Source organism: Pseudoliparis swirei, chromosome 4, assembly GCF_029220125.1.
Source record: "Pseudoliparis swirei isolate HS2019 ecotype Mariana Trench chromosome 4, NWPU_hadal_v1, whole genome shotgun sequence".
Classification (NCBI taxonomy): Eukaryota; Metazoa; Chordata; class Actinopteri; order Perciformes; family Liparidae; genus Pseudoliparis; species Pseudoliparis swirei.
The window spans coordinates 33,749,364-33,762,646 of NC_079391.1; the positions used below are offsets into that span (position 1 = coordinate 33,749,364).

Here is a 13,283-nt window from a genome sequence, read left to right on the forward strand (position 1 = left end):
CATGTGACCAGCTGAACAATAGATGTCATGTGACTAGGAGAACAATAGATGTCATGTGACCAGATGAACAATAGATGTCATGAGACCAGATGAACAATAGAGGTCATGTGACCAGATGAACAATATATGTCATGTGACCAGATGAACAATATATGTCATGTGACCAGATGAACAATAGATGTCATGTGACCAGGTGAACAATAGATGTCATGTGACCAGGTGAACCTGGTTCAGGTCTAACTATAACCCCCCTCCATCGTGGAATATGTCGACTATGAACTATTCATCCACTCTGTCATATTCATTGAATGTATTTTAACTCTAAATCTGTCCTTCTGGTCACATGACATCTATTGTTCTGTCCATCCTGGAGAGGGATCCTCCTCTGTTGCTCTCCTCCAGGTTTCTTCCCTTTGTTCCCCCTGAAGGGTTATTTGGGAGTTTTTCCTGGTCCGATGTGAGGTTTTGGGGCAGGGATGTCTATGTGTACAGATTGTAAAGCACTCCGAGACAAATTTGTAATTTGTGAAATTGGGCTTTACAAATAAACTGAATTGAATTGAATTTAATTCATTTATGATTGAAAAAAAACGACATTAATCATGAACACATATTTATTTTAAAAGAAAAGCCAGCAGCTGCAGCTTGGTGACAAACTCTGGGACAAATATAGAAGAACATTGAACTGAAGTCATGTTGGTGGAAACGTCGGCTGAACTTTCCAAATGTTTGAGCCAAGAAAACAACAACAACAGAAGACTTGAACAGCTGTTCCAACACGAGTGAATCCAAGAGAACGAGCGGTCAACAAAAGGTCAAATATTCACGCCGTAAAACAAAGGAACCCTAAATCTCAAAGAGAGGAGATCAGTAGAGGATGATGTTGAAGAAGAAAGGAGGAAGGAGGCAATTACCCACAATCCTTTTCTCAATTCAGTCCTTCCTCAGTTATGGAACTCAATGTCAGTTTCTACAGTCAAACTAAATGAAGTATTGAGTTTAAACTGAAGAGGAAGAAGGTTACAAATGTTCCTCAGTTTCTTCTCCGATGAGAATTCAGCTCAAACCAGTGAGGACATGAAACACTTTGACGATGTAAACTATTTAAATTCAAATATGCATGACAATACATAACACATGAAACACAAGACCAGAGACACTCACATCAAAGAATATAAACACATGTGTAGCTTCATCTTCGCTGAAGACACTTGTGTTGGAGTCTGGATCAGCCTGACAGTTCTTAAGGGTTTCACCACATTTATTTCAGAGACTCTCAGGAATACTTCAAAGATGTTTGGAATAACCAAGACAAGAGAATCTTGTTGAGCGAACTCCACGACTACTTAGTTTCTCTAGTGTGGACAACTAAATGTTTTTTCAGATTGGGCTTTTGTTTAAATGTTTTATCACAAACTGAACATTTAAATGGTTTCTCTCCTGTGTGAACAGTCATGTGATCGTTCAGGTGTCCCTTGTGTGGAAACGTTTTACTACACACAGAACAACGAAACGGTTTCTCTCCTGTGTGAATGAACATGTGTGAGTTCAGGTGTCCCTTGTGTGTAAATGTTTTGCTACACATAGAACAACTAAACGGTTTCTCTCCTGTGTGCACAGTCATGTGATAGTTCAGGTTTGCCTTTTGTGTAAATGTTTTACTACACATGTAACAACTAAATGGTTTCTCTCCAGTGTGAACATTCATGTGTCTCTTTAGATCGTTATTGAATCCAAATCTTTTGTCACAAAGCGAGCATTGAAATGGTTTCTCTCCTGTGTGGACATTCATGTGTCTCTTTAGAGACTTATTAAATCCAAAACTTTTGTCACAAAGCGAGCATTGAAATGTTTTCTCTCCTGTTTTGGAGCTGCTGGGTTTCTCCAGATGTCCCTGGTGGTCAGAGCGTGCAGCACATGCAGGCGAGCTGCTTGACGTGAACTGTAGCACTGGAAATACATCACTTACAGGGACTTCTTTGTTCTGCAGAAGGTTCTCATCGGACTGAGGTTCCTCTTCATCATCTTCACTTTTTACAGGATTGAATGTAAACTTGATAACATCCTCCTCCAGGGGCTCTGGGTCCTCCTGGTCCTCTTTAATGTTGATGGACTCTGGATCCTCCTGTTCCTCTTTAATATAGGGGGACCCTGGGTAGTCCTGTTCCTCTGTAATATAGGGGGACTCTGGGTCCTCCTGTTCCTCTGTAATATAGGGGGACCCTGGGTAGTCCTGTTCCTCTTTAATATAGGGAGACTCTGGGTCCTCCTGTTCCTCTGTAATATAGGGGGACTCTGGATCCTCCGGTTCCTCCTTAATATAGGGAGACTCTGGGTCCTCCTGTTCCTCTGTAATATAGGGGGACCCTGGGTAGTCCTGTTCCTCTTCAATATAGGGAGACACTGGGTCTTCCTGTTCCTCTGTAATGTGGGGGGGCTCTGGGTACTCCTGTTCCTCTTTAATATAGGGGGACTCTGTGTACTCCTGTTCCTCCTTAATATAGGGAGACTCTGGGTCCTCCTGTTCCTCTGTAATATAGGGGGACTCTGGATCCTCCGGTTCCTCCTTAATAAAGGGAGACTCTGGGTCTTCCTGTTCCTCTGTAATGTGGGGGGGCTCTGGGTCCTCTGGGGAATAATAAAATACATTAATATATCTTATGAATCTCAAATTAAACTCTTTATTATCCAAGAGGTTCATCAATGAAAAAGCAGTGAATTAGTTAGAATGACAGAAGCATGACCTCTAAATAAAAAGCTGCTGCTATCATTAATTGTCCTTTATTCATAAAGAACAATATAATAAATCCTTGACTGCAGAAGAGGAGGAACCCGTCCTCCATCAGCGACATTCCAGTGAAGCTGGAGAGCAGAAGATCTGAGCAAGAAAACTAAATCTGACACATGAAGATAGTTTGAGCTCAAATCCAAGAGCTGTGAGGTGAAGTTCAGTAGAAACTACAATATGTACCTCTGAGGTGTATCGTAGTAAAACCTATGAGCGTGTTTAAATACTGCAGTACCTGTAAATCTACCTCAGTACATGATGTGAATACTTCCTCCAGAACTGGTTCCCTCAGGTTAAAGTGATAAACAAAGAGAACCCACCTGCTCGTTGGACCCGGACTTCCGGGTTGAACACGGCATCCAACAGCTTCCGGTGTCGCTGGTTCTCCTCCTTTAAACTACAAAGTTCCATTTCCATTTGGACTTTAGTCATTTCCACGAGCTCAGAAACGTTTCCTCCAGACAGCTCCGGGAAACGCGCGTCGCTCACTCGGCTCCGCTCGGTGTCGCTCGGCTCCGCTCGGGTCCGTGTAGCGCCTGCTAGCTCGCGACGCTAGCTTCGCGAGTCTGAGGTTTAAACTGTGAACAAAGTCCTCCTCAATAAGTTAGTCCACACATCCGGGCTCTGCCGGCTCCTCCTGGCTGCATCTGAAGAAACTACAAGACAAAGAGTTGGACTCCCGCGGGAAAACCTGCGTTACTGATCAACTGTTCAACACACATCACATCTCTCATGACAGGTTGGACTCCAGCTGACAGATTCTTGCAGACCGCCTCTCTGATCAGGCTGAACACTATATACAGGACTGTCTCAGAAAATTAGAATATTGTGATGAAGTTCTTTATTTTCTGTAATGCAATTAAAAAAACAAAAATGTCATGCATTCTGGATTCATTACAAATCAACTGAAATATTGCAAGCCTTTTATTCTTTTAATATTGCTGATTATGGCTTACAGCTTAAGAAAACTCTAAAATCCTATCTCATAAAATTTTAATATTTCCTCAGACCAAGTAAAAAAAAGATTTATAACAGCTGAGTGTTTGTCAAGGCTCAGGAAACCCTTGCAGGTGTTTCGAGTTAATTAGACAATTCAAGTGATTTGTTTAATACCCTACTAGTATACTTTTTCATGATATTCTAATATTTAGAGATAGGATATTTGAGTTTTCTTAAGCTGTAAACCATAATCAGCAATATTAAAAGAATAAAAGGCTTGCAATATTTCAGTTGATTTGTAATGAATCCAGAATGCATGACATTTTTGTTTCTTTAATTGCATTGCAGAAAATAAAGAACTTCATCACAATATTCTAATTTTCTGAGACAGTCCTGTATATATGATATATTTATCATATTGGTATTATATAGTTTTATATATATATATATATATATATATATGTGTTAGGTTTATAATATTATATGATATATTTATTATGAGTCTGAAAGAAATAATTCTGCCTAACAACTAACTACATGTTACATAAATATATATAGATGTTATATTTATTACATAACTATGACATATTTATTATATCAATCTGCAGAAAAAATAACTATATTTTAATGTATAAATATATATTTATATGATTTATGGTATATTTATTATATTATTACTATATGACACATATTATTATTGGGGCTGTCAATCGATTTAAAAAAAAAAACTAATTAATCGCACATTTTGAAATTGCGATTAATTAATCGCGCTTAAGTGTTTTCCTTCTTTTTAAAGACAAAACTTCACACAGAGCTGTGTTTTCAAAGAGGCTCCTACATATACAGTGCCAGCGAGGTATTTAATATCGTGGATGATAAATTGTTTCTTCAGTGAAACATCAGATTAGTAAAAAAATAGAAGTATATTGAGACCCCATTGGTCCTGTCATCTTTAACACTGAACAGCAGAACCAGTGGCCTTGGGAACTGACTGACATTCAAATATGTCACGTTAACCCTCTGGAGGCTGGGGGCATTTTATACATTTTACAAAATAAATTAAATTCACCGTTTAAAGTCTTTTGCATGTGACACACCCCCACGTGTTATACATCAAACATTCCAGAACAATCTCAGCTCTGAAATGAGGCTCATTGTCCTCACGCCGTGTTCTCTGGTTCTCTGACTGACAGGCTGCTAAATGAGCCTAACCTGTGAGGTGGGAGGTCCTTTGTGATTTACTGAGTGTTCATTGGTTGTTTTTACCGAAACGGATTGACAAATCACGGTGAAGGTTTCGTGTGACGAGTTCTTTCCGCGCCGCGTCACCCGACACGTCGCCCCTCCGTTCCTCTGTGTATCAGAGGGGGAGACGGGAGGAAGGAGGAGCAGGAGGAAACCCGACTGATTCATCCACGAGTTAAACTGATTTATGATCTTTATTTTCGCGGAGAAATAATTGTTTTAAAAACGGAAACAGTGTCAAACCGTACTGCCGCGGTTTTAAAAAATAAAATAAAATAAAAAGTTGCGTTAATTGCGTTAAAATATTTTAGTGCGTTTAACGCGGCCAAATTAATCGCATAGATTAACGTGTTAACGCTGACAGCCCTAATTTATTATTATTATTTTATTTATTATACAACTCTGAAACTAACCTTTCTGTATATATATATATGTGTGTGTGTGTGTGTTTGTATAAGTATATATATAATACATAGATTTATATATATTTAATACATATATGTATGTACACTAGTAAAAAGTTTGGGGTCACCCAGACAATTTTGTGTTTTCCATGAAAACTCACTTTTATTCATCAAATTAATTGCAAATTGAATAAAAAATATAGTCCAGACATTGACGAGGTTATAAATAATGATGTTTATAGTAAATATTAATGTAGTTCTTCTTGTGGCTCAAAGGAAGGCCAGTTTTAGAGCTTCTCTCAGCAGCTTAAAGGGTACCTGTAGTGCAAAACAACAACGTGCTACATCCATTCGGCGCATCAAATAAATCATATTTACCCCGCCGCTATTGTCAACAAGTCACGCATAGCCCGAGGATTTACATTTCTTTGTCAACATTCCGAGTCCGTGAACGCTTCAGGGCGCAGCCATTTTGCTAGTTATTTACTCATGTCAAAGCTAACTATGACGTTGAGTCGTTGAAAGGAATTCAGCCAATCCTGAGCCACTTTGTGACAAAACAGCGGATAGCCTATAACAAACAAACTGAGCTATAAAGGTGTACCAAATATAATGTCTTTCCCTCTATCGTGAAACATTCGTAGCGAAGAATTACACAATCTATATGGTCAAAATCAATGGAGATACTGCGAATGCCACGATACACGGGCAGCGGACGCGGCCTTATTCGATATACCGCGGCCTCCATGGTGCGCGGCCTACTGAGACCGCTATATAAAGTATGGGCTTCTTAGTCTATGCTAAAGGATCATCATAATCATGGGCGATAGTATGCAGGCAAATGTTAGGCCTCTCGCTTATGGGAGAATAAAGGTGAATATATTCAGAATATTAGTAATAATCACACCAACTCTGGTGATCGCAAATTAGCCTACATGAAACAACTGGCAAACTTACCGATGTGACAGTTGTCCCTCGGGTGCAGGCCCCCGAACATGTCGGCCGATCATTGCATCAATGAAAGACATCTCCAGCGCTGGCTTATGCGCGATGTAGCTATCAAGCTCACTCTTTTGTGTAAAGCAGATGAGGTCTAATGACACGATATCATCGGACATAAGTTCGTGTTCTTTACAACAAATGCACTCTATGTCTGTTTTTTGTGGCACACATTTCCCACAACTGCACCAAACGTCCGCCGACTTGCGTGCACGGTCCGCACGGTGAAGCATCTGGACCGGCGGTCCTTCGGCATCAACTTCATCAGAATCATCGCTATCATCGCTGTCACAATTCACTAAACGGGGATAGTCTGCTTTTAAAGGTTCAAACAAGTATCCAGTTGCTGAATCAGACAATCTTTCATCGTCCATATTATCAATCTCTCAGCATTTGTTTGCGAGCGCTCGACGTTGTTTACATTGGTATCTGAACACATCCGCTGTGGCTGGCTGTCGATCTCTCAACGATGTGACGTCACACCACCCGCGACATATTCAAGCTCCAGTGCACTGTCGCATGTCGGAGTTGAGGACTTTGAACAGCCTAAACTACGTATTGTTATTGAATACTGGACCGTCAGTGCATGAATAACCTTTAGAAACACATTATCTTTTGATCTGGCTACATATTCGCTTTCACTACAGGTACCCTTTAACTCTTTTCAGCTGCGCTCACATCAAAAGGGGTTAAAGGGTTTTCTACCCCTCCGCTAGACTTCTAAGGCGATAACACAACGTACCATCAGAACACTGGAGATTTATTTACACTATGGTATATGTATATGTACCCTATGGTGTTAAAACACACTAATGCTACATACAGGAGCACTAACTCCATTATGATTGGGCGGTTAGCAGCTAGCTAGCGAGCTAACTGGACGCGTCATGTAGCCTCAGATAAACGTCACCGTTACAAGAAGTACAGACACCACGCGAGCACCGGGGAACGCTGCTGCTGTTGTTTGTTGTTGTTGTTGTTGTTGTTGTTGTTGGCTGTGTGTTTTGTTAACTGATCCTGTTTAAGGCAGCTAGCTAGCGTTAGCTACCTCTCTCCTCACGTCACTCAGCTAGCATCAAACACCTGGAGTCACAGACGGGGCGCAGTGTCGCGTGCAGGTGTGACAGCGGGTCACCTGGTGAGTTACCTGAGTTACCTGAGTGAGCCCCCTCTCTAAAACAACCCGGGGGTCCTCGAGTCTCAGCTGGGGGCTCGTCTGCTGCAGCGAGGGCTACTAGCCTGCTAGCTACACCTCCTCCCGTCAGCTCGGATTAAAAGGAGCTCCTCACCTGTAAAAGTCTCTTCTTCTCTTCCGGCTCGTTTCATCGGCACCGATCACTTGAGATCGATATCCCGTTATCGGGAGCACTGGCTGCTGGGTAATGGCTCGACCTGCTGCTCTCGGGCCCTCGTACCGTAACACCAGAGATAGAGGCGCATTACATTTCACGCGGCGGATCACGTGACCGCAGCCTGTGTCGGACCTCGCGTGAGCTGCGGTGGAAGCTGCGGGGAGAGGCGGTTCTTGGAAGGCGTGGAAACCCACGCAACGTTCCCGATAACGGGATATCGATCTCAAGTGATCGGTGCCGATGAAACGAGCCGGAAGAGAAGAAGAGACTTTTACAGGTGAGGAGCTCCTTTTAATCCGAGCTGACGGGAGGAGGTGTAGCTAGCAGGCTAGTAGCCCTCGCTGCAGCAGACGAGCCCCCAGCTGAGACTCGAGGACCCCCGGGTTGTTTTAGAGAGGGGGGGGGGGGGCTCACTCAGGTAACTCAGGTAACTCACCAGGTGACCCGCTGTCACACCTGCACGCGACACTGCGCCCCGTCTGTGACTCCAGGTGTTTGATTCTAGCTGAGTGACGTGAGGAGAGAGGTAGCTAACGCTAGCTCGCTGCCTTAAACAGGATCAGTTGACAAAACACACAGCCAACAACAACAACAACAACAACAGCAACAGCAGCAGCGTTCCCCGGTGCTCGCGTGGTGTCTTTACTTCTTGTAACGGTGACGTTTATCTGAGGCTACATGACGCGTCCAGTTAGCTCGCTAGCTAGCTGCTAACCGCCCAATCATAATGGAGTTACTGCTCCTGTATGTAGCATTAGTGTGTTTTAACACCAGAGGGTACATATATAATGTCCTTATTTTTCAATGCACTGTTTTTTCAATTGAAGATAACATTACATCATAACTCTCAATCCATAGTTAACGTGGTCCATGACTATTCTCTGGTGTGTAATGAAGTCTCTCCAGAGGTGTGTAGAGGCCCATCTCCAGTGTTCTGATGGTACATTGTGTTATCGCCTTAGAAGACTAGCAGAGGGGTAGAAAACCATGCAAACCCTTTTATGTGAGCGCAGCTGAAAACGGTTATGCTGCTGAGAGAAGCTCTAAAACTGGCCTTCCTTTGAGCCACAAGTTTTGAGAACAAAATGATTATTTACATTAAAAATCATTATTTCTAACCTCGTCATTGTCTTGATTATATTTTATATTCATTTTGGAATTCATTTAATAAATAAAAGTGTGAGTTTTCATGAAATCCTCATATTGTCTGGGTGACGCCAAAGTTTTGAACGGTAGTGTACACGGAGCTCATCCAGCAGCTTTCTGACAACCATAAGCACAAACCAGTCAGCCTCCCTGCGACCCTCTGGTTCTCCAACACAGCAGCGCTCAGCCGGGGGCTCGTGGTTCTCCCCACTCCCACCCGGCGCCGCTCACCCTGGGCAACTCCAGAAAAGAACAGAGTCCAACCTCCTCCAGGAGTTTTGTTCCAGAGCCAGCGCGGTGCGTGGAGGTGAGCCCAACTACAGCATATCTAGCTGGTGCTGCTGCACCTCCCCCCGCTAGCGAGGAGACGTTCCACGTCTCTAGAGTTACTCTATATTGCCGGCGATCGGCTCGCCTCGGCCCCCTGCCCGGCCCGCCGCCCGGTCTACATAGCACCCGACCCGATGCTGGTCCCTGTGGGTGGTGGGTCCACGGGGTGGCTGCTCGATGTTAATTCTTGAGTCTGAGCCCGACCCGGCCACCAGACGCTCGCCGACGAGCTCCCCTCCTGGGTCCGGCTCCGGGAGGGTGACTGAAGACTGAAGACCAAGGGCTGCTATTCATCAGGGTTTTTTGAACTATTCATGTATGTATATATTAACTATAACATGTAGTTAGTTCTTAGGCAGAATGGTTTCTTTCAGACTCATTATAAAACTAGAAAAAATCTAACAAATATTTATCTTAAAATCTCTTATAATACTTTCTTTTACTCTTTAAGTTTCTTCAGATGCAGCCAGGAGGAGCCGGCAGAGCCCGGATGTGTGGACTAACTTATTGAGGAGGACTTTGTTCACAGTTTAAACCTCAGACTCATGAAGGAGACAGACGGAGCCGAGTGAGCGTGTTTACCGGAGCTGTCTGGAGGAAATGTTTCTGAGCTCGTGAACATGTCTAAAGTCCAAATGGAAATGGAACTTTGTAGTTTAAAGGAGGAGAACCAGCGACACCGGAAGCTGCTGCACGCCGTGTTCAACCCGGAAGTCCGGGTCCAACGAGCAGGTGGGTTCTCTTTGTTTATCACTTTAACCTGAGGGAACCAGTTCTGGAGGAAGTATTCACATCATGTACTGAGGTAGATTTACAGGTACTGCAGTATTTAAACACGCTCATAGGTTTTACTACGATACACCTCAGAGGTACATATTGTAGTTTCTACTGAACTTCACCTCACAGCTCTTGGATTTGAGCTCAAACTATCTTCATGTGTCAGATTTAGTTTTCTTGCTCAGATCTTCTGCTCTCCAGCTTCACTGGAACGTCGCTGATGGAGGACGGGTTCCTCCTCTTCTGCAGTCAAGGATTTATTATATATAAGATGTAATAATGTATTTTATTATTCTCCAGAGAACCCAGAGCCCCCCCACATCAAAGAGGACCAGGAGGACCCAGAGCCCCCCCACATCAAAGAGGAACAGGAGGACCCAGAGCCCCCCCACATAAAAGAGGACCAGGAGGACCCAGAGCCCCCCCACATAAAAGAAGACCAGGAGGACCCAGAGCCCCCCCACATTAAAGAGGACCAGGAGGACCCAGAGCCCCCACATCAAAGAGGACGAGGAGGTCCCAGAGCCCCCTCACATCAAAGAGGACCAGGAGGACCCAGAGCCCCCCCACATTAAAGAGGACCAGGAGGACCCAGAGCCCCCCCACATTAAAGAGGACCCAGAGGCCCCCCACATCAAAGAGGAACAGGAGGACTTAGAGCCCCCCCACATCAAAGAGGACCCAGAGCCCCCCCACATTAAAGAGGAACAGGAGGACCCAGAGCCCCCCCACATCAAAGAGGACCAGGAGGACCTCTGGACCAATCAGGAGGGAGAGCAGCTTCCAGGGCTGCAGGAGGCTGGTACCAGGTTCTCAGTCTCTCCTGTAAAGAGGGAAGATGATGAAGAGGAAGCTCAGTCCTCTCAGCTTCATCAAAGACAAACTGAACCAATGGAAACAGAAGCTGATGGAGCGCATTGTGGAGGACCAGAACCAGACAGGAAGTTAGATCCAGGAAGCGATCCAGGACCAGATACTGAGACTGAGTTCAGTGATGATGGGGAGGAGACTCAGGAACCTCAGTCAGATGAGAACCCTCTGCTAAACAAAGAAGTCCCTGTAAGGGATGTGAACTGTAGTCCTGGAACTACATCAAGCAGCTCGCCTGCATGTGCTGCACGCTCTGACCACCAGGGACATCTGGAGAAACCCAGCAGCTCCAAAACAGGAGAGAAAACAGCTCAATGCTCTGTGTGTGACAAAATATTTGAATTAAATAACGCTCTAAAGAGACACATGACTGTTCACACAGGGGAGAAACCATTTAGTTGTTCAGTGTGTAGTAAAACATTTACACACAAGAGAAACAGAAACTATCACATGTATGTCCACACAGGAGAGAAACCATTTAGTTGTTCAGTGTGCAGTAAAACATATACACAAAAGTGTCACCTGAACGATCACATGACTGTCCACACAGGAGAGAAACCATTTAGTTGTTCACTTTGTAGTAAAACGTATACACACAAGGGAGACCTGAGCTATCACATGACTGTCCACACAGGAGAGAAACCATTTAGTTGTTCAGTGTGTAGTAAAACATTTCCACACAAGAGAAACATGAACTATCACATGTATCTCCACACAGGAGAGAAACGATTTCGTTGTTCAGTGTGTAGTAAAACATTTACACAAAAGGGACACCTGAATGCTCACATGTTTGTTCACACAGGAGAGAAACCGTTTAGTTGTTCAGTTTGTAGTAAAACATTTACACATAAGAGAAACATGAACTCTCACATGTTTGTCCACACAGGAGAGAAACCATTTAAATGTTCAGTTTGTGATCAAACATTTTCACAGAAGCACAATCTGAAAAAACATTTAATTGTCCACACTAGAGAAACTAAGTAGTCGTGGAGTTCGCTCAACAAGATTCTCTTGTCTCAGTTATTCCAAAAATCTCAAAAGTATTCCTGAGAGTCTCTGAAATAAATCTGGTTAAACACTTAAAAAGTGTCATGCTGATCCAGACTCCAACACAAGTGTCTTCAGCTAAGATTAAGTTACACATCAATTTATATTACTAGGGTCCGAGCGACTGACGAAGCCAGTCCGAGAGGACCCTATTGAGTTTGTTAGGGGAAATATTATTATTCTTAATCCGCTTTTTATTTTTGAACATTGGGCGCATATTGGGGGTATGTAGAATACTTTCTTTTACATTTAATTTACATGACGTGGTCTACACTTCAGGTAGAGACACATGATGCTTGAATATGTCCACATAGTCAAAGCGCCACCAAGTGGTTCAACTGGACTTGCCCAAATCTGCCCCAAACTTGTGATGGATGTTATAAGTAATGGCATGAGGATAGTGACGCGCCTAAATTCACTCATAGTCAAAGCGCCACCTACTGGCGAAAGAAAAAACGCAATACGTGACAAACGGCGAAAGGTCCGACCGGCGTGCCTGCGTCCTCGGCCGAGCGGGCCTCTACTGATCTCTCTTTGAGATTTAGGGATTCCTTTGTTTTAAGGTGTGAATATTTGACCTTTTGTTGACTGCTCGTTCTCTTGGATTCACTCGTGTTGGAACAGCTGTTGTTGTTGTTGTTTTCTTGGCTCAAACATTTGGAAAATTCAGCCAACGTTTCCACCAACATGACTTCAGTTCAATGTTCTTCTATATTTGTCCCAGAGTTTGTAACCAAGCTGCAGCTGCTGGCTTTTCTTTTTAAATAAATATGTGTTCATGATTTATGGTTTAATGGTTCTTAATATAATTTTTTTAATTCATGAAATATTATATTCACTGATATGATTTCCACTCTGTTACATCCAGTCCACCTGTTATCTGAGTATATCTAGCATATATTTGTGGTTACTTGCAGGTTATGAATTGGCAAAATTAAATAACCTACTAATGGTGTAAAATTTAAATGCCCCTTAATTCCCAAATAAATGTGGGTATATTACTGAATTACAGGAAGAACTTTTTCCAATTAAAGCTGGCTTTTAAATATTGTTCACCGGGCTCAGGTTTAGAGATAGGTTAAGGAACTTGGAGTGGAGCCACAACTCCTTGTCGAAAAGAGTCAGCTGAGGGGTGTTTGGTCAAATCATTTGAATGCCTCATGGGCGCCTCCCACTGGAGGTTATCCAGTGACATCCTTCTGGAAGGAGACCCAGAACAAGCTGGAGGGATTATATCTCCCAGATGTAAAGTAAAGCGTTGCGAAACATTGCAACGCTTTACTTGCGTGAGTTTACTCGCTTGACCATTTGCCGTGTTCACACCAAAAGTGTTGCGAAGCTACGCGAGGGGCGGGGCTTATGTCTGTGGCTTTACTCTGTGAAAAA

General features: G+C 43.3%; 2 protein-coding genes and 1 long non-coding RNA gene across 4 annotated transcripts; 2 read left to right on the forward strand and 1 right to left on the reverse strand.

The window, feature by feature from the left end:
- Positions 1-600: 600 nt before the first annotated feature.
- On the reverse strand, positions 601-7,754 carry LOC130193019 (zinc finger protein 391-like). 2 transcript variants are annotated; one of them, XM_056413323.1, is made up of 3 exons: positions 7,665-7,754; positions 3,109-3,366; positions 601-2,628 (listed from the first exon to the last, which is right to left on the reverse strand). In XM_056413323.1, exons 2-3 carry the CDS (start codon positions 3,218-3,220, stop codon positions 1,343-1,345), a joined length of 1,398 nt encoding a protein of 465 aa, XP_056269298.1. In that variant the 5' UTR covers positions 3,221-3,366; positions 7,665-7,754; the 3' UTR covers positions 601-1,342. The 2 variants fall into 2 exon arrangements, with proteins under 2 accessions (XP_056269298.1, XP_056269297.1); XM_056413322.1 differs by having other exon boundaries at positions 3,109-3,444; positions 7,665-7,746.
- Positions 7,755-7,867: 113 nt separating this feature from the next.
- On the forward strand, positions 7,868-10,393 carry LOC130193067 (uncharacterized). The gene is made up of 3 exons (XR_008831503.1): positions 7,868-8,004; positions 9,655-9,935; positions 10,281-10,393. It is a non-coding gene; the product is annotated as an uncharacterized LOC130193067 (long non-coding RNA).
- A 257-nt stretch (positions 10,394-10,650) lies between these two features.
- Positions 10,651-12,681, forward strand: LOC130193039 (gastrula zinc finger protein XlCGF8.2DB-like). Its single transcript, XM_056413354.1, has one exon. It carries the CDS (start codon positions 10,872-10,874, stop codon positions 11,832-11,834), a length of 963 nt encoding a protein of 320 aa, XP_056269329.1. The 5' UTR covers positions 10,651-10,871; the 3' UTR covers positions 11,835-12,681.
- The last annotated feature ends 602 nt before the right edge of the window (positions 12,682-13,283 follow it).